This window comes from Arvicanthis niloticus, chromosome 16 (genome assembly GCF_011762505.2).
Source record: "Arvicanthis niloticus isolate mArvNil1 chromosome 16, mArvNil1.pat.X, whole genome shotgun sequence".
Classification (NCBI taxonomy): Eukaryota; Metazoa; Chordata; class Mammalia; order Rodentia; family Muridae; genus Arvicanthis; species Arvicanthis niloticus.
This window is the reverse complement of record NC_047673.1, coordinates 19162458-19183868: the sequence shown is the minus strand read 5'-3', so window position 1 is coordinate 19183868 and position 21411 is coordinate 19162458. Positions and strand designations below refer to the sequence as shown.

Below are 21411 nucleotides of genomic sequence, written 5' to 3'. Positions count from 1 at the left end.
TGTCTCCCAAGTGCTAGGATAAAAGGCGTTCGCCACTGAGATCCTCTTAACACAGACACTTCTGCATGCGCTCTGCTTCCCTTCCTCTGTCCTGCCCTCCCACATTCACACTGATATCTCTGTCAGCCTACCTGTACCTTTCCCCAGCCTCATTCAGTAAGACCCTGGAGTTCGAAGCAGATGCATGTAAGTCTACTGTCCACTCTTGGCCAGCACAGTCACTGACTGTACTGGCTGGTTTTGTGTCAACTTGACACAAGCTGGAGTTGTCACAGAGAAAGGAGCCTCCCTTGAGGAAATTCCTCCATGAGATCCAGCTGTAAGGCATTTTCTCAATTAGTTATCAAGGAGGGAGGGTCCCTTGTGGGTGGTGCCATCCCTGGGTTGATAGTCTTGAGTTCTATAAGAAAGCAAGCCGAGCAAGCTAGGGAAAGCAAGCCAGTAAGTAACATCCCTCCACGGCCTCTGCATCAGCTCCTGCTTCCTGATCTGCTTGAGTTCCACTCCTGACTTCCTTTGGTGATGAACAGCAATGTGGAAGTGTACAACTTGCATCTTGATCATGATGTTTGTGCAGGAATAGAAACCCTGACTAAGACACCAACACACACACAAAACACTACCCTTTCATCCATTTGCAAAGACCTGATGGGCTCTCAGCTATAGCTCAGTGACTAGACCAGATCCCAAACCTCCCATAGGACACAATGCGTACAGATTGTGGAATATGGAACTGACACGGTCTCAGCTGCCCATGACTAGACATTTTAGTCCTCCCACTGGACAGAGAGATCAGTGTTTGCTGGATACCAACTACACACCAGGCGACAATGTCATAGTTGTGATGAATAGGCTCACAGTCTAGGGGTCCTCTGGTGTGTTGGTTCCCAACCTCAGATGAGCATGAGAATTCCCTTCCTGCTGGGTAAAATTCCCAGGCCCCATCTGACCTAATGACTTACCACCTCTGGGAATGGGACACAGGGCTTGCATTACTTACGGATCTTCTTCCTACCCTAGCACAATGGCTAGTCATACACCCACCTGGCTGTGTGTCTCGGTGTGCACCTATAGGCCTAACTACTTACAAGGAGAATCATTTGAGTGTAGCATTTCAACGCCGTCCTGAGCTACACACTGAGACTCCCATATCAAAACAACCAACAAACCACTAATGTTAGATTCTGCTAACATTAGTGCACTGTGGAGGTGTTCTGCAGATGTACAATCAGCTGGCCTTAACGAGACCTCCTCAACAATGCTGTTGGATATCCTGTAATCAGCTGAAGGCTCAGGAAAAAAATATCTTGTTGAGAGGAAATTCTATCTCAAGACAGTAGCATCTTTTCCTGTCTGACTTACCAGCCTGGCCTAGGAGTTTGGACTTGACAGTCCCCACAATCATGTTTTAGAATACACACTCATCAACTGGCAGGCTAGAGAGCCTGAGTTCTCCAGCCCTGCTAGGTGCTCTCCCTGCCCTGCTGTGCACAACATAGCCCTTTGACCCAAACGCCCTTCCTCCTCCTCCTCACTGAATTTCTGGTCTCCCCAAGCGACACTACAGGGAGCACACAGATCCCAGAACAGGATGTTAAGTTCATGATTTGCCCACTCTATCCCCTCCCTATTTTACAACGGTGGGCACCCCACACTCGGCAGCCACTATTGGTCACTTTAACCTACATGCACTCACAGTAACATCCCTCTGTTCCCCACCCACTCTGTGGTGACCCACCTCTTCTCTTTCGAAGCCATTCTAGCACAGGTTCCTACCCTTCCTAATGCCGTGACCCCTTAACACAGTTCCTCATGTTGTGGTGACCCCAACATAAAATTATTTCTGTTGCTACTTCATAACTGTAATTTCACTGCTGTTAGGAATTATAATGTAAAGATCTGGTGTTTCTGATAGTCTTAGGTGACCCCTGTGAAAGGGTTGTTTGAACCTAGGGGGCGTCGAGGACCCACTTGAGAACCACTGTTCTAGGCATTTTTTTTCCCTTCCTTTTTTTCCCGAGTCAGAGCCGAATGTATCTTAGAGTGGCCTTGAACTCAGTCTGTATCTCCCAAAGAGCTGAGAGCCCATTGGGTCTTTGCAAATAATTTATAATTATATTTGCATATAATCCAGGTTGGCCTCATACTTATTGTATCAGAGGATAACCTTGAACTCTTGACCCTCCAGAGTTCAGGGGCTATAGGTGTTTGCTATCACACCCAGTTTATAGGTGCTGGACATTAGCATTTTATCTAAGCTCTGCCCCACAGTTACCTGACAACGGCCAGGTGTGCCTGACTCACTATAAAAGGGGCTGCTTGCCCCTCCTCTCTTTTCTTGCCTTCTTGCTCCCCGATCTATCCATTCTCTTCCCCTCTCTCTTTACATGCTCATGGCCAGCCTCTACTCCTCTTCTCCCTCTCTTTCTCACTCTTTCTCTCTCTCTCTCTGCCTTTCTCTGCCTCTACTACCCTCTCAACTCCCTTCCCCATGCCCTGAATAAACTCTATTCTACACCATACTGTTTTGTGACTGGTCCCTCAGGGGGAAGGGATGCCTCAGCATGGACCCTGGAGGCACCCCTTCACCATACCTGACTACACACCAAACATACTCCTTCTTTTCACCTTATCTTTTTATAAAACACAACACTGGGGACTAAACCTAAGGTTTGTGGCCTCAGAGCTGGGAATTCTTGCCGTGTCTTTTCTTGTGGGACAGTCCTCCAATATCCAACAACTTGGCAATCAAGACCTTTATCCAGGTACTTCCTCTGAAGGACCCTCACTGCTGGTTCCCTGTCCGTGGTGCTGGGAAGAAGAGCCCAATTTGGTCCTTTGTACAGGTAGGAAGGAGAGTAGGTAGCTCTTGTGTCTCTGAAGGAAAAGGAGACAAAGGAAGCAAGGCAGATGGGAGATGCCAGAAGGACGGCTTGAGATTCACGGATGTGTTCAGAGACGGGTGCTAGGAAGGAAAACATACAGGCTTGCCTTTCTCCCAAAAGACCACTAAAGAGATGTTTGGTCTCCTGCCCTCTTAAAATCAAGACATAAAAAAACCTGGTGGGACACACGCCTTGAATCCCAGCACTCGGGAGGCAGAGGCAGGAGAGTCTCTGAGCTTGAGGTCAGCCTGGTCTACAGTGCGAGTTCCAGGACAGCCAGAACTGCACGGAGAAACCCTGTCTTGGAAAACAAAAATCAAGACATAGATCCATTTTCAAATGCTCAATCATATATGGAAGAATGAACTTGTTCCCTCACCTGTAATCCCAGCATTTAGTGGGCTGAAACAGGAGGCTTCAGAGCCCAGGGCCAGCCTGGGCTATAATAACAAGACTATCTCCAAAAAAAAAAAAAAAAAAATCATACAAACAGAATATGCTATTAAAGGCTGGAAGGTGCAGACTGCAGATAGAGTGGGGACCCAGGCTCCCTCTCTGACTTCGCTGTGATGCATCTGTGTAAATGGCACCACCCAGAGGTAGGATTTCTTTGAGCCTCAGACCTGAGCTTGAAGCTAGCCTTTTGTCATTATCACAGATATGAGCTGCAGAGCCAGAGGACCCAGAACACAGACATACAGCCCTACACTACAGCGCCCTCGCCTCCCTCGCAGGGCCCTCTTCTGTTCCCAGCCTGCCCCAGATCAGAGTTTTATGAACCCACGTGGACTTGACCACTCTTGTCTCCCACTGAGAACACCGGTGGTCCCCGTCTTTACCTTGGTGGATTTGGCAGACTTTTCACGTCCCCTGTGAAGCGGGTGGGAGGGAGGGGACTTTTATAAGAAAGTCGAACACGGTTAAGCAGACTCTGCATCTCTGTTGCTTTTGACCTCTCTAGTCTTGATGACAGCTCCCTTGAACTTGTCTGAAAGAGGCCCTCAGACTCCTCTATGGTCACATATACAGAGGAGAGTGTGATCTCCACCACACTGGCGTCACCCTTCTCAGCTTGTATGTCCCATCACACTGACCCCAAGGCTTTGGAACCAAATGGTGCAAAAGGAGGACAAGGGTCCTTAGGAACGCCTCAGAGAGGGACACCAGAGGTTACAGAGGTGGGTATGGGTGGAAAAGAAAGCAAGGATCAGTCCCAGAAGAGAAAAGAGACCAGGATTCTTCCATATAAGGCAGTGATTCTCAACCTGTGGGTCAAATGATCCCTTTTCAGTGATCACCTAAGACTATCGGAAATCATATTTACATTATGATTCATAACAGTGGCAGAATTACAGTTATGAAGTAGCAATGAAAGTAATTTTATGGTTGGGGGTCACCACAACATGAAGAACTGTATTGAAGGGCCACGGCATTAGGAAGGTTGGGAACATGGCCGTAGGAGGAGAAGGGCCCAAAGGGATATCACAGGCTGGGTTCTGGAAGCATGGCCGCGGGTTGATGCAAACCTGGCAGGTTTAGTCAAGTGAGTCAGGAGTCCTAGCCAGGTCTCATCTCTCCTTCCCCAAGCCCTCAGACACAGCTGAGACCTCAGTCGTCTGCGGTCTCCCTTCCCTAACTCCTGTGGTTCCCAACACCTGTTCAGTAACCTTGTCCCACAAACTGCCCCTAACCAGCCCGAGGGGTCATTCATCAGTATGGGCTGAGGGTCTCCAGGAGAGAGTAAGGATACTTCTCCAAATGCACCTTTACATTGGGGTGTGTGGCGGGGAGGGGAGCGAGACACAGAAATGACTGAGCTCACCACCCTCAGTCCAGGACTCTGCTCCCTCCAGGCCTTGATTGTTGGTTTGTTTTTCTGGATGGAGGAAAGAGTGGCTCAGTCACTTTAAGTCACCCTCAGCCATTTCATGCTGGGCCACCAGCTGGGAGGACCCAGCTGGGAGGATGAGGCTGGCTAGAGGGCTCACTCAGCCCTCTTAGCTAATTGCTCATTAAAGAGCCTTAATGAGCTTCCCTTTGCCCCACCTCTGCCTAGAACAGGGAAGAGACCTTCCTTTGCCTAGATCACTGGGCAGTCCCTATGGAAAAGCCAGTTGCTCCCTCTCCCAGACCAGCCGGCTCTGTCCTCTTCTCAAGCCCTAGGCTAGCTCTGGCTCTGCAGTTTCCAGTCCCTCTCTCTCTCATCCTCCCCAGAGCGACAGTCCCACCTTTTGTTATCATGCCACCCCACCCCCACCCCCACCTCACCTCGCCCAAACACTACCAGCACTTACAACTTCTCCAGCAGGGACAGTCCCAAGAAGGATCCATTCCGGAGCCCAGTAATCTTGTTGTTGCTCAAGAGCCTGAAGGGACAGGAAGAAACAGACATCACGGTGCTGTTAAAAGCTAGGCAGTGCAAAGTGCAGACAGAGCAGAGCGGGGAACCCAGGCTCCCAAGATGGCTGTGCTGTACTATGTAAATGCCACCACCTAGAGTGATGCAGCAGGGACCCTACCAGCCACTCTAGGAGGTTATAGGGAGAAGCTGATGAAACAGTCCAACCATAGTGAGAGCCTCAAGTCATATATTTCTCCCAATGAAGCAGTGAAGGACCCATAGACTGGACCTAACTTGACATAGGGCTCAGTAGATGTTGAGAAGGCTTGTTTCCAATTTGGAGCCTCAGTGTCAACCCCATGGAGCCCCTGCCAGTCATCCCTCCCCACCCCCAACAGTTCTGTCCTTACAGATGTCCTTCCTCAACCCAAAATCCAGAGCATAGTGATGGGCAGACTGGCCTCACCCGGGTCAGGGATGGAAAAGGAACCTCAAAGTCCTGCACGGAGGCACACTCCTTTAATTCCAGTGCTTGGGAGGTAGAAGCCAAAGAGCAGAAGCTTAAGGTCATCCTCGGCTACATAAGTTTGAGGCTAGCCTGAGCTACCCGGGATCCAGTCTCAAAGACAAAAAGCAACAAGCAAAACAAAACGCAGACAGAGAAAGAGGTGTGAGAAGGAAACCCTGGTGGAAGAGAGCTTTCCAATACTAGACTTGGAGTCAAGCACCCTACGGGAAGGCGACCACTCTGGGAGATCAAGATCTCCAGTGCAGAGGGGCTGTACTGTTACTGTCTCTTGTAGAAAGACCGATGAAGCCCTGGATCTGGTAGAAAGCCAGACCTCCCCCTTTGCAATCTCTGCTCCAACCTTTGTTTATTTATTGTTTATATTCTAGAGAAAAGAGGCCCCCAGTCTCATCTTTGCCCACCCACTCAGCCTTTCTCTCCCAGATTTCTTGTTAGGAGGAAGGAGTTCCAGACCAGCCAGGAAGGCTCAACCCTCCAGTTAATTGCTTATCAGGAAGCTTTAATGAGAATTCTCAACCTAAACTCCTGGCAGCCCTGGGCTGAAGCAAAGGGTTTCTCCTTCTTTGCTCTGTTCTTTGTTTTTGGTTTTGTTGTTGTTGTTGTTGTTGTTTGTTTTTGTTTTGTTTTTGAGACAGGGTTTCTCTGTGTAGCCCTGGCTGTCCTGGAACTCACTCTGTAGACCAGGCTGGCTTTCGAACTCAGAAATCTGCCTGCCTCCCAAGTACTGGGATTAAAGGCTTGTGCCACCACTGCCCGGACTCTTTGCTCTGTTCTTACGAGTGGGAAACTCACTGGACAACCAAGGTACAAATCTTAAGATGTCTCTGGAGTAGACAGCCTCTGTGCTCTGCGGTATACAGAGAAAGGGGGCCAGGAAGCAAATGCAGAGGAGCTGTCGAAGAGACCTGACCTCAAGCCTCTAAGAGCGAATAGCCCATGGAAGAAGGACCCCTGGGCTCCAACTCTCCAGGACCTTTGGAATGCTGGGTAAGTGTTCTACCACTGGGCCCATGCTGGCTAAGATAGAGGCAAGAGAGGGAGGTGTCTCTGGATCAATGGAAAGAGGTAGATGCCGCATCTCTTTCTTTTCCCTCCAGGTAGAACACTTCCAACTTCCAGTACAGTCTAATAATCTTTCCAAGGGTGACAAGGTAATGTTTTCCAGAAGAAGAATGACTTAGGGAAAATTACTAGGTTTCCAGTATCACACACACACACACACACACACACACACACACACACACACACACACATTCTCCACCTTGATATTTCAAAGAGCACAGTAAAGGTATCAGCTGTATGCTGCATACTTGTAACTAGCACACAGGAAGCTGAGACAGGAGGAAGAAGGAGTCAAGAACTGAAGGACAGCCTCTACTACAGAGTAAACCATCTCAGGGGTGGGGGTGGGGAAGCACATCGATTCAGAACTGACCTACAGCTCAGAGTATAGGGAGCATGTAGTTCATATGCGCAAATCCTAAGTTCAGTCCCAACACACAGCAAAAACAAAATGAAAACTAAAAGGTAGCTCCGACATAGGAAAAAAAAAAAAACCTAAGAGTTTTTTTAAAAATTCCCCTTTTCTTGTTTTATGGTTAAGGAGGCCAGGACAGAGCTCCGATTCACAAATACAGAAGTCCCAGAGAATGTTAGTGCTCAGGCTTGGAAGCTGGATGTTGTTATCCTGGAGTGGGAAACCGGTCTAAGTTCTGGGGAATGTCTGAGGAGTGAGAACTCCAGTTAGAAAAAACAGACATTAAACGTCCTAACAAGCCAGGATAGTAATGCGTGCTTGCCTTCAATCACAGGACACCAGAGACAGAGGCAGAGAAAGGCAGGTCTCGCTGAGTTCGAGGCCACTCCAGTCTATATAGTGAGTTTCAGGCAACTGAGGGGATACATAGTGTGACGCTCTCTCAAAATAAATTCCAGTTCCAAGGGGATCCAATGCCTTCTTCTGGCCTCTGTGGGCAGCAGGCATGCACACAGTACATATATACACATGTAAACAAACACACAACCTTAAAATATATTTTTTAATCTTTAGAAACAAAGGCACAATTTTTTTTAAAAGGTAAATCTTTGGGCCAGATGTGGTGGTGTACAACATTAATCCCAGCACTTGGGAGACAGAGGCAGGTGAATCTCTATGAGTTCCAAGCCATCCAGAGCTACCTAGTAAGATTATTTCATAATAACTAAGTAAGTAAATAAGTAAATCCTTACAAACATTTTTTTTCTTAATCTTATACTAGGGGCCAGCAAGACAGTTCAGTGGTTTGAGCATTTGCTGCCAACCCGATGACCTGAGTTTGATCCCCAGGATAAACACAGTGGTAGAAGACGGTGACTCTTGTGCATTGGCTTCTGAACTCCCATGCATGCCCATACGTACATAAATAAACGTACTGACAAAATGCTCTCCCTCTTTTCCTGTTTTCCCTCCTTTTTCCTCTCTCCCTCTTCTTCCCTTTTATTCTTGCTTTATACATATACACACACATACACATACATATACGGTATGTGTGTTTGTGTGCATGCGTGTGCACATGCACGTGCAAGGAACACATCAAAATACTCCTGTCAGAGGTCAACCTGCAGAAGCTAGTTTTTCCCTTCTACCATGTTGTAGCTGAGACAAGAATTCAGGCTTCAGGGGTATTGGTAAGTCCCCTTGTCTTTTGGGCCATCTTGCCAGCCCTGTTTTTTAAAATGTTATCATTGTTAAATTATGTGCATGAGTATCTGCTGTGTGGATGAGTGCATGGGTGTGCAGGCCAGAGGAGCTGGATCTACTGGAGTTGGAGTTACAGGTCACTGTGAGACACCTGATGTGAGTGCCAGGAACTGAACTCTGGTCCTCTGGAAGAAAGGTTCATGCTCTTACTCACGGAGCCATCCCTCCAGCCTCTGCCTTTTCCTCTCTTTGGAGACAGGATCTTGCTCTGTAATCTAAGCTGTCCTGGAACTCATGATCTCTGTGACTCTTCCTATGAGATGCTAGGATTACAGGCATGAGACATCAGGCAGAAAATGCTTTCTAATACATAATTAATTAAGTATTTTATATATAAAAATGTTTGAAATATCACCGAATTGAAATCAGAGTTCTAAAAAAAAGGAATGTCATACTCCCAAATTTCCAAAATGAGAACCTGAGATCTGAGGTAATAAACCACTGTTCAGATGGGCTCATAAGTGATGGGGGGGGGGGGTGCTTCCCACATTTCCAGGCCCTTCAACCATCAGTCCTAACCTCTTTCATATATCCCAAACTTTTAACTTAGAGCTGGCTCATACATACATACAATGTGAACCACAATGTGTAACTTTAAATTTTCTATCAGTCTCTTTTTCAAAGCTTAGAACTAATTTTAATAAAAATCTGACCAAACCCAAAATACCCAACGTCTTTTCATTTCAACGTGTAATCTATTCACGGCATTATTAATTAGATGTTTTATTTCTCTCTGTGTAACAGATCTTTGGAATCTGGAGTGTACTGTACTCCTCCCAGCACATCCTGGTTCAGACCAGCCACACTCTCATGTGCACACCTAACACTATAGGAATTAAGAGCATCACAAAAGATGGGAACCAGCCTGTGAGGCAGTCCAGCATGAAACTCAGAACCCAAACAACACATCTCTTGGCCTGACCAGCTTCAGACGACATCCCACCCTATTCTGTAGAGGCCTCCTGTATGTAGCTGGGCTCCTCCTCTATATGCCTCTGTGCTGGGAGAAGGCAGAGCTGCAGCGGGGGACAGCTGCAACCCACGATTCTCTCGCCTGACCAGCACAAATGCCAGCCCCTAAAGTCTCAAAGCTCATATGTTTTCTACATGTAGAGACCATGACTCTGATCTACACACACACACACATACACACACACACACACACACACACCAGATGCAGCCATGAGGCAAACAGTTCTTTATCCTTTTCCAACGGGCTCCACCCCTTCAGGCAGAAGTACCACTTTTGACAGACTCCAGCAGATGGCTGGCTATATGGCCTGACTCCCTCAATACCCGGAACTGGATCTTTTGCTTTAATTTCCCCAAGAGAGCCAAGGAATTTTTACTTTAAACTTGCATCATCCAGAGAGTGTTTGTGGGTTGCTGTTGTTGTTTTTTGTTTTCAAGTGTGCGGATCTAGGAATTTGTTTTTACCGATGCAGGGGAAGAAAACCAGGGTCTTGAGTAGATCATACTCTCAAGTTGCAGATTTGATAGTGTGTGGGGGGGGGGGGGGGAGGGGGAATGAGCACAGATACTCACGTACACACACAGCTCCATCCAATGGGAAGAAAAACATTCCCACCATTGTTGACTGTCTCAGAAAAGCTTGGGCAGCAGCCTGGATGGAGGAGGGAGCTATGTCCCCCCACAGCCCCATCCAGCTATTCCATATACAGTTCCAGTTAGGGCTTTCCTTAAACTCCCCAGTCAGATCCATCCGCAGGCCATACTTCTCTCTCATGCTACTGCCTCACAGGGAGCCAACTTGGCGAGTCCCTTCCAACCGCACTAACCCTACAGGCCCCACAGAGACCTGGAAAGACATCTTTAGCTTCTGCTCCAACCCCCACCCCCTCTTTCCTCAGATCAAACTTTCTATGGGAAGGAGGGTTAGTCCCTGGGGTCCCCTCTTCTCTACTCTAGACTTTGAAATCAGGCCAAATACTGGGTACACCAAAGTCATTCCAGAATCCTCTCAGGGTTGGGGCCCTATTTTAGGGAGGAAAGTGAAGATTGTAACCACCAATGGAGTGAGTGGCTGGCATCTCTAAGAGCTCTTGTGGCCTCTGGGTAGCCACAGGAACTCACCAGATACCACTCCCACATCAGAAGTGACCCCATAGGGCTCGTGGGACCTGCTCTATGGAACCGTGTGCCAGCACTGAAAGGGCCTCACATGCCCAAGAGAGTCAGTGTGTGTGTGTGTGTGTGTGTGTGTGTGTGTGTGTGTGTGTGTAAGCCTCCCTCCTCTGATCCAACAGAGACACTGGATGGTCAGGACCCACATTCTCTAGGGCCCAGAGCACCAGGGATTTAGACTCTTACCGGCTTTGTAGAGTCTGGGAAGGCCCTGGCACCAATGCCCACTGCTGGTGTGTGGTAATAGAGGGCTGAGTATTGAGCAGGAGGGATGTTGTCTGTTTGCTGATAAGCTATGCTGAACCATCCAGGGGAAACCTGAGCTCCCAGATTGTTCTGTAGAACAGAGCTCGGGGCCTCTGAGTATCTCCAGGGCCTGAAACCTAAAATACAATCATCACCTCTAGGATATAAATGCTATGCTGGGTTTGGAACTTGGTGATAACTCACTTGCCTGATCCCATGCAAGGTCCCATGTCTGATCCCCAGCATAAGTAAATAGATGCTACAAACTGGAAGCATTGACAAATGCTTCATTTGCATGACTACCAAATATCATGCTTTATCAATGAGCGATATGTATGACATTTAGTTAAGGATACAGGCTAATGTCTACCCCCTCGGTGGCTTCCTTTCCTTTGAGTTTACCCTTGGTGTCTAGGACATGCAAGGTGCCCTGCCCAGTTTGGATCATGCTTACCACTGGTTTGCTTGGCTGGAAGCCTGTCCAGGCAATCCTGGCTGACTTCAGGCAATAGAAGAGCCAGGTGGATGTACTTTCTCCAGTACTACAGAGCCAGCCCTATCCAGACACTGACTGCCTTTAAGATCAACCTGGACGCAGAGCAAGCCAGAAACAGCCATGGGTCAAGACCAAGGTATTTGGGTTTATATAAGAAAGGAGTAATTTTGAGCTTTAGAACCAAACCTATAAGCAGAAACCTATAAGAAAGTACTAGAGGTGTCTGTGGAAAGTGCAGGAGGAGACTTGGTGGGGATTTTGCGTTCCCAGCACCCTTGCTGGAGTGCAAGGAACATAGACACCTAGACTTTCATCCGTTCATTCCCCAAACCTATCAAACACTCAGCTCTTAAAGACACATGGTAGAGGGAGAAACATTCTACAGGGGAGAAAAAGCGGGGGCAGGGAGGAAGGGACTACTGACTACTGCCATGATATAAAATCCTATCAGTGGTCTGTCTCTAAGCTCACAGAGGAAGAAAAGTTCTCTTTCAAAATGTGAACGGAGCTGGGATGTAAAAGGTCTTGGGTTTGGTACCCAGTAAGTAAGTAAGTCAATAAATATATAAATAAGTAAGTAAATCCCAAAGGATTCATTTGCTATTACCTTTTCATGGTTTCTGAGACTCACTGGGCATTCTAGGCTGTTCTTAGTCTTCCTTGTCTCAGAGGAACAAACCCACACCGACTGATCAATCCTTCACACTTATATGTAAGTTAGTCCTTTAATCTTCCCTCCCTAGTGTCAATCTGGATCTATCCATCATTGTACAGCTCAAGGTCCTTAGTCTCCTTGGGACAAGCAACACGTCTCTCACCTGCTTCAGGACATTAAATGAGTAGACACTGGCTGAGTGAATGAGGGCGAGCAGAACTCCCAGGATGGGATGCCCAGAGGGCATGGAGTTCGATGTAGAGCCAGCTGTGTCAAGCCAGGACCAGCTTAGTCTACACAGCCAGTTTAGGCTAGCCAGGGCTATAGCAGCAGCCAGCGCTACACAGTGAGTGAGACCTTGTCTTCGAAACAAAACAAAATAAAACATCTTTTTAAAAATTGTTTTTCCTTCTGTCCATTAACCCTTTCTGTCTCTGAGACCTAACTCAAGTGCAGAAAGGGAAGGCTAATTTCATTAGCCCCTTTCATTCATTCAAAATGTAGTACTCCACTCTGTGCTTCTGAACTACACTACCCTGAGGGATCAGAAAGCCTCCAAGGGCTTGGGAAGCATGGCAGTTCCTAGTTCTGATTCCTCTGAGGTCACCTGCAGAGGCAACAGGGAGTCAGAGAAGAACCAGTTTGTTAGAAGAAAGCTTGTATGCCAGGGAGGGGTGGAATTCTGCACAGGAGACCCTAGGCTTTATCAGACTTTCCCACTCTGGGGCTAATGTCCCCTCCACCTAAAGCACAGGTTTGGTTCTCTCCACACAATACCAGCAAGACAGGAGCCCTGGTAGTGGTAGGGGCTAGGGTGAGAGGGGTGCCCATCCCCTCTCCTTTCCTTTCCAGCTGGGAGATGTCTGGCTCCTCTGCTCAGGCTACAACTCCCTCCTCAGGTCACCTCATAGCCTGCCCTCACCTGGCCCCATCCATCTTGCATACCCCATTGTGCCCCCATCATGTCTTCCCTGAGGAAAGGTGGGGGCTAGGGGAGTGGGGCCTCAGTGTCAGCTCCCTCCAGTTTCTCTGCTCTCGCCCCCCCCAACCCCATTGCCCTCCCTCTCTGTGGTCCAGTCCTGAAAGCAAAGGAATGTTCTGGAGTTTGGGAAGGATGGGGGCCCCTCAGAGGAGGGAGGAAGGGGAGGAGGCAACTCCGTCCTGTCAGTGTCTGAGCCCTAAATAGAACACAGCAGCCAGGCTGGGGGAAAGAAAATAAACAGCCCCTCTTGGCGGCCCTTCCTGATGGTCACCGGATTTTCCTTCTAGTTCCTCTGCCCGGGCAATTTCCCTTCGTGTTTCTCCCCTCTCCTCTCTGTACAGCCTCTCCCTTAGGGGTGATGGGAGAGTTACTGCTTCTGGCCAGGCTGTGTGACAATGGGGAGTTGTCCTACCCTTTCTGGGCTTCAGTGAAGAAGCAGACAGAGGTTATAAACTGAGTGGAAAGACCTGGATCAACTTAGAAGCAGAAGAGGGTCTCATCCCTATGACCCACATGTGGGATAAATATAGAAACAGTCTCTCAGTTTATAAATAAGACCACAAAATATAAGTCAACCTACATTAGAGTCATACTACACTGGTTTGCCTGTACGTTGGGGAGAGATTCTCAGGCTCATGACCAAGGACTAGGTTGTCATGCCCTTCACCACAGGAGCCCATAGAAAGGGCCTTAGGGCTCAGAGGGTCCATACACATATCTCGCTTAATCCTGGCAAATTACCCCATCCTAGTGACTTCCCAAGCCAGGTCCTGGTACCAATTAGGGTTGAAGTGTATATCTTTGGGACCCAGTCTAATGGGTCCCAGTCTCTTCAGCACAGTAAATAATGGGCCAGCAATCCATTCCTGGTGGTTCTGCTCTTCTCACAGGGCTCTCCTGAAACAGGACTATGCATTGCACCCTAATATCTCCCTCCAGGAGTCTGAAGGATAGGGGTTCTTAAGACCACCAAGCATGGACAGTCAATGTCTCTGGTACTTGAGCTCACCACCTACAGCCTCTCAAGAAGGTAGGTGGGAGGAGTCAGGGAGGCCCTGGGATTCTCCTGGGCCTTCACTTGGTATAGACAAGGGGTCCAGGAGTTCATGAGGTGAGACCTTCACCCTGAAGGGCTTGGGAGTGTGTTAAGAGACTCAGCCCTCCCTCATCTCCTCATCTCTGGCCTCTTCTCTCCTTTCTTTCCTTCTTTCTGTCTGCTCTCTCCCTCCCCCTCCCCTGCTCACAAAAGCTCTCTGTACACAGCCACTTCCTCTGGCCGCTGTCTCGGAGCCCAGACCTTATGAGAACCATATGGGGGAAAGAGGGTAGAAAAGAAGGGGGTGGGGAGGCAGGCTGGGCCCGCCCCTATAGCCAGCATCTTTCCACTGCCCTCAGGCGGTGTGCTTGCTGGTTGGCACACTTTGCCCCACACTCTCCTAACTAGATCCCGGTGGTGGTTGCACTGAGTCCCAGGCCAGAGCTGAGAGTCCCAAGGGAGATCTTTGCACAAGAGGCAGGAGCATTGCACAGGGTCCAATAAGGACCCTGACTCTCCCAACCCAGGATCATCAAACTCCCAACATGAGCACCCAGCTAGTACTGGGCACATCTGTGCAGACAGCCCCTTCTGCTCTGTACAGGAACATCTGTTTAGGCTGAGCAGGTTGCCTATTCTGAAGGAATGAGGAGTGATTTACCCCATGTCTGCACCTCTTCCCTCAGCCTGAAATGTTCCCGGGTCAAAAGGACTTTGGTCCTGCTGGGGAGGGGTGGGGGATTTTTAAAGAAGCATTTGTGTCCACTGGACTCCGAACAGCAAGATCCTCATCTTGTAGAAACATTGAGATCCTATGAGCTAATTCCACACCGATCCCACCTAGCAATCTCTCTGACTTCTCCATCCTCAGCTACAAAGCCTTAACTTGTGGGCCTGGGCTCGCTGATCTCTAAGACCCTTTTCAGTGCAGATGAACTAGGAATTTATGGCACTGGCTTGTGTCCTCTGGGGTCCTCCTGGGGAGATTTCCTTCTGTACTTATCTATTATCAGCCCTTCCTGGAATCCCTTATCCTCAAGCCTCCTCCCACCACCCCCTCTAACTCTCAGAGCTAAGGACCAAAAAAGCCGGCCTTTAGCCACTGCCCAGTTTGGGGGAGGTTCCCACTGAGAACAAAATCCTCCCCAGCATAGGCCACCTACCCTAGGACCATCAAGCTCAGAGAGAAGGCCCATAAAGGCCCTCGATCTGGGCATTTGTACCCACAGCTGCCCTGCAGACTGGTCTGTGAAGCTGGGGGTGGGGTGAGAAATGGATCAGGAAGGAAGCCAAGAGCTCTGCTTTCCTGGAAAACTGCAAACGAAAAGTCCACCATGGGGGAAGCAAAGCAAAGGGTGGGGGAGAGGGGACCTGCAGTGTACAAAAACAGAAGGCAGACTTGAGATAACGGGCTGGAGGAAGGATTTTTCAATGAGGTAAACAGGACTGCTCAAAGGGAGGGCCCCCTAGCAGACAGGGACCTTATCTGGCACATTGAGTTCTACCCCTAAGTGTCTGCCTGGCCTCTATCTGGAGGGTTCCTGTGACTGGAAGCTGGGGACCCATTCTGGAGGGGGAAAGAAGGTCCTCAGTGGGAATGCAGCACATGTCTAGGAAGGACACAGCCACAAGGCAAAAACAGCTGGCTCAAGTCCTGCTGCTCAACCTGGTGACAAGCTTCTTTTTAAAAAAAATGGAAGGGCAAATCTGTGTGGGAAAAAGACTAACGTCTTGTTTTGTTTGAGACAGGGTTTCCCTATGTCGCCCAGGATGGCTTGGAACTCACTGTCTTCTCAGGATTAAAAGCACTAGCCCCCACACCTAGCAAAAACTCCTCACTAATAAGGGGGCTTCCACTTCTGGAGAGATGGCTCAGCAGGTTAAGAGCACTGACTGCTCTTCCAGAGGTCCTGAGTTCAGTTCTCATCAATCACTTGGCAGCTAACAACTCCAGCATCTGACATCTTCACGCTGACATACATGTAGGCAAAACCCAAAACATATAAAATAACAATAAATAAGATTTTAAAAAGTAAGAGGGTTTCCATGCTCTTCCTTGGAAACAGCAGCCCCTTTCCAGCCCCACCGTTATCCCAAGATAACAGTGTGATTGGGCTGAGGTGATTGGGCTGAGTCTCCTTCCTACCTTCCACTGAGATCCTGGTTTGATTTTTTTTTTTTTTTTTTTTTTTCCCTTCAGAGACTGCTGGGCTGGGCTGGGGTGGGTGGGGGCAACCCATCAGGATCATAAATGTGGAAAACTGAGAAAAACATCTGGAGGGAGATTCAGATTCCATTACACTCCAGGCTGGTGGATGAGTGGGCTTCCTTGTCCTGTCCTTTCCAGGGTCCTGCCAGGCTGGGGACCAGTCTCTTTGGAAGGTACTGTAAGCCAGCTAGGTGAATGGCCCAGAGGAGAGAGGAGCCTTTCCTTAGGTAAGATCTGAAGGCTGGAGCAGGAAGGGAAGTCAAGTCTGCTGCTACTCTCCCATGATATATTCTCACCAAGAGCTGGTCCCTCGCGCTACCTTTCGAGTGGCGTCAATGGGAATTAGCCATGGCTGGAAAATATCAGTTGCCAAATCATTCTAAGATGTCCTGCAAAACCACTTTTCTATTTTTTTCCCCTCCCTTCCTTCTGCCTTGACCATGTTAGGATGCCCTGATCCCTACCAATAGACACACAAGAGACAGCTCCCACGTATGTGAGTTCGCTGAACCTCTGAAGCATGTACCCACACACAAATCACCTCCACCCCCAGCCGAGAGCGAGCTATCACTGTGCAGCTGTGTGTCACAAACATTGGCCAGCTATTTCTCACAGCAAAGCATTTTTTTTCTCCTCCAGAACTAAGTAGGCTGGGGAATGCTCAAGTTTTCCAGGACCCTTAAATATCACTACACTCAGACCTACTGTGAACAGACTTAGCAGCCACTAAGGCTGCAAGCCGAGGTGGGAGAGAGGAGAAATACAGTCTGCACGGCGAGGCACACATCCCAGCTGGAGAAAATGCAGGCCAGCCGGCCAACATCACAAGCTGACCAGTCGTGTCCTGTCAGGAAGCCAGCTGCCTCTGAACCCACCACAGAACTTACTGTATTGTTCTGGGCACAATCGAAAGAGATGAAACCAGCCCCAGCTCTGGGCGAGGGGTGATTGGAGAAAAGGTTGCTTCCAGGGTCAGGATGACAGTGGAAGGGGAAGAGGCTTTTAGGCTACATCCCGAACAGGAAAGCAAGGAGCCGCCGCTAGGGCACGACCTTTAACTCCACGTTGTGCGTGGAGCTTGGAGCACATGGTCAGCACAGGAAACCTCTGGGGTGCGGGAGGCTCTCCGTGTGCGGTTGCAGGAACTTGAGACTCGGGTTAAAGAGCACAGGCACTCGCACAGTAAAGCAAGGGCTTAATCAGGCCCGAGTTGAAAAGGAGGCCGGGAGGCACGTGCCTCCTTTCAGCCAGGGTTTTCTACCAAATCTTTGATTAATTAAGTTAATCGATAAACAGCCAAACCATTTCCATGGGAGGCCTGGGGGGCGGGGGTGGGCAAGGAATAGGCCGGGACCTGGGGCTCAACCGAAGCTTACTTCCCAAATATGCGCAGTAGGAGAGAGCCCAAGAGGAGTTGGGACACCGGGTGTTTCATTCAGACCAGAAGCGCCTGCATTCCAAGGACAAGCTAAGCGGGGCTCAGGCTCCCCCTGCCCTAGGAAGCCGGACTGGGAGCAGAGCTTCGTAGGCCCGGGGCGGGGCACAGCAGACTGAGTTATCCCAATTAGAGGAACCAGGCTAGCCAGCTGAAACCAGCAAGCTCCGGGTCATTCAGGCTCGGAAGCCTGAACGGTAGTGAGGACCACAGCCACCTAATGGGTCCCTGACGCCGATTAGCCTTCCCACTCCCACCCAGCTCAGGGCCCCGTAAGGCTGCAATACTAGCCCACCTAGGACAAGGAACACGGAGTGGTCCCTCCAGCGTCCATTCGCACTTCACCTGTGCAGGTGAGCGGGCTTCCGCGATGCCTCTTGTTCTGGAGGCAAACCGGGGCTCTCGAAACTCCGATCCTTCTATTTCAAGTTTCCCGGCTGACGCCTTGACTCAGATTTTCCCCAGGCTCTCAAGTGGCAAGATCGTCTCCCCTCCCTCCCCCCAACCCCTCCCGTTTAGGTCCCACTAGTTGACCTGACTCGGCACAGACTAGGGTACTCACAGGGTGATGGTGCCATTTGGCAGAAGGCCGGGATCTGGAGGTTCGGGGAGATCCCCACCGCCACACACCACCCTCCTTCGAGCCGGGTTGTGGGCGCTGCCACTTAGTCCCTTGGGCCGCTCCCCAGAGCACTTGCAACCGCGAATAGGGACCGGGCAGCCAGGAGCACCCCGAGTTCCAGGAGCCAGGAGCAGAAGACAAGGCAGCAGCGGCAGCAGCAGCAAACGCGCGGGCGGCACCGGCATCCTGCGTCCCCCCGCGCCCATCAACCCATCGCCCCGCGGGGACCTACAGCGCAGGGGCCGGACGGCTCGCCGGCCAGAGGGACCCGGGCGTGCGGGAGGAGTGCTCAGCGGGAGCCCCGGGCGCCCGAGGGCGGGGCGGGGGGCCATGGGCGGAGGCAAGCCTCGGGGTCCCCGCTGCTGCGCCCCGGGGGCATGGCTTGCGAGCACCGGGGCCGGGCGGGACGCGGGCGCCGCTGACAGCGCCGCGCTGGTGGCCCCCCGATCGCCGCGGCCGGAATCTCAGCGCAGCGCTCCGAGCCGACGGAAGCCTGGCCCCTGCGCGTGGCCGGCTCGCTCTGCGCGCCGCTGAGATCTAGCGGATCGTGCCGGGCTCCTGCTGCTGCCGCCGCCTCTGCCGCAGCTCCGTGCCATGGATGGGGGCAGCTAGGCGCCGCGCCGCTCCCGCCGCCAGCCCCCGCCCGCCTCCATCACCACCTCGTCACTCTGCGAGGCCCTAGCGCCGCCTGATACCCTGCCAGGCGGCTGCCCTCCTTCAAGTGCAAGCCTAGAAGGCGGTTTGAACAGCCACCCACTCCTATAACCCGTCACCTACCCTGAACCAAGACTGCTCTCCAGTGTTGACTCTTTCTACTGGCCAGGACTTTCTCTCTCCACCACCCAGCTCAGACTTCTAAGGCAACCATCACTTTCCACAAAACTTTCTCTCTCTCTCATCCAGCCTACACATCCTAGGACTTTTGTTGAAGTTTGAGTTTGGCCTAGGTTGTCTGGTGCTCCCTGTTAGGGGTTGATCTTTGCTCAAGATCTAAGGTTTCTCTTTGGCCCCTAACAGCGATGCGCTGATCTAAAGTTGACTCTCACAGTCCTGTTCCCACCCCTCAGACTTGGATTGAAGTCACAGCAGGAGGGCACAAGACTGAGACAAGGAGGCCATAGACCTTACCCCGTGAGCAACGACCTTGCCCAGCAGGAGGTGCATGTCATTAGGCCAAGGAGAGGTCAAAGGTTAAGGCAGACACTGCCAAAGCTATCCTCCTGTTAACCTGTGTGTGTGTGTGTGTGTGTGTGTGTGTGTGTGTGTGTGTGTGTGTGTGTGTGTTTGGGGAGGCAGTAAATGAATAATGGCAAAATAAGAGAAGGCCCAGGGAACTATAACAGGGTGTGGGCAGACTGTACCACCAGCCAGGTTATCCCAGTGTAGGTTTCAGGGCCCAGCCGATGCCTTTTATTGGCTGTTTGGCTTGACACTGTACATAACACCTAGGGGTGTGTAGTCTATTGGGCCTTGCTTGTCGTGTTGTAGAGGAATATAAACTAGCATGAGAAAGAGGAAGAAGGGCCAGTCCTAGGTAGGATCTGACCTTCGACCGCTGGGGAGGAGAGTCAAACTGCCTTAAAAAAGCAACAGTAACAGTGACCAACAACCAGCGCCTATGGGTGATAGAGGCGCTGCAGTGCCGACTGAAGAGAGAAGGCTGGGGTCAGAGGACCCAGGATGCTGCCATCCCAGTTTCCCCAGAAACGATGACTTTTTTTTTTTTTTCTTCACTCAATAGAACCCTTGTAGCTAGCTAGGTACCCAGCCAGCTTCAGGACTGGGGCAGAACTCCTGCTCATGACCCTTCTGTGCCAACAGAGTGACCCCACCTTGGTCCTACTGGGTTGCTCAATGCATTTTCTACCACTGTGGCCTGTGAGCCAGATCTCCCATCTCCTTTCCAGGGAAGTAGTCTCTCTCCCTGGCCTGAGGGCCACAGACACCAGCCTCTTCGCTTTCCCTCACTAGAGTCCCTGGTCAATCCTCGTTGCAGGCTCTGTTTCCTTGAGCCTCCAAAGATAAATAAATAGTGGCTGCAAACGGAGGAAATGAGGAATGGAATGGACACTCCCAGCAGGAGCTTTAGGCTGGCCTCGTGGAGGCTGCATTCCTCAGAAAAGGGGCCAGTGATGGGCAGAGAACAGGCACACAGACGCAAGGGCTAGAGATGGAGAAGGGCTGAGAGGCCTCTGACAGAGTCACAGTCTCTGTGATTTCTTTCTGCTAACAGACAAAGGCTCAGGGCAAAGTCTCTTGCCCCATGAACACCCCCTGCCCCACCCCAGGCTCACAAATTCAGATGACACCGGCAGGCTGTTGAGGGGAGACGCACCGTCATGGAATGAGATTCCTGGTGGGGACATTTACACAGCATTCCTCTTCTGACAGGCATCATTTCCACTTTTGCACAATGTACAGAGTGTGGGGTCCGCCTCCATTTTGTATATAGAGAAGAAGAAACCTAAATTTTGAAGTGCAGGAGCCGTCTCTTCCCTTTGAAATCCTTTCTAAGTGCCCCCCCAAACTGAGCTGCTTGATGCATTTCCCTCCCCCCCCCCCAATCGTATTCTCCTGCCTGTACTTGTGTGTGGGTACAGTTCTTTTTGTGTGAAATGGCTGCAACCTGGTACTCACCTACATTTCCCACTACTTGGGGGGCTTACCGTGACTGTGTCTTTTAACACAACCAGGGTCTCATGTATCCAGGTTGGCCTGTGCCTTAATCAGGGTTTCAATTGCAGCGAGGAAACACCATAACCCAACTGCAAGTTGGGGAGGAAAGGGTTTATTCGACTTACACTTCCAGTTCAATTGTCCATCATTGGAGGAAGTCAGCACAGGAACTCAAGCAGGGCTGGAACCTGGAGGCAAGAGCTGATGAAGAGGCCATGGAGGGGTGTTGCTTGCTGGCTTGCTTCCCATGGCCTGCTCAGCCTGCCTTATAGAACCCAGGACCTCCAGCCCAGGGATGGCACCACCCACACACCATGGGCTGAGCCTTCCCTCACTGATCACTAATTGAGAAAATACCTCACAGCTGGATCTCATGGAGGCATTCTCTCAACCGAGGCTCCTGCGTCTCTGATG

At 50.4% G+C, this 21411-nt stretch overlaps 1 protein-coding gene across 2 annotated transcripts in view; it reads right to left on the bottom strand.

The window, feature by feature from the left end:
* Adgra2 (adhesion G protein-coupled receptor A2) overlaps positions 1-18971 on the bottom strand; it is a 38824-nt gene extending 19853 nt beyond the window's left edge. For both annotated transcript variants that reach the window (XM_034520966.2, XM_034520968.2), the window contains exons 1-2: positions 18262-18971; positions 5180-5251 (exon numbers count right to left, since the gene is read on the bottom strand). In XM_034520966.2, the coding sequence (XP_034376857.1) occupies positions 5180-5251; positions 18262-18653 (464 nt within the window). In that variant the 5' untranslated portion in view covers positions 18654-18971. The remainder of the gene's footprint in view (positions 1-5179; positions 5252-18261) is intronic.
* Between the last annotated feature and the right edge of the window lie 2440 nt (positions 18972-21411).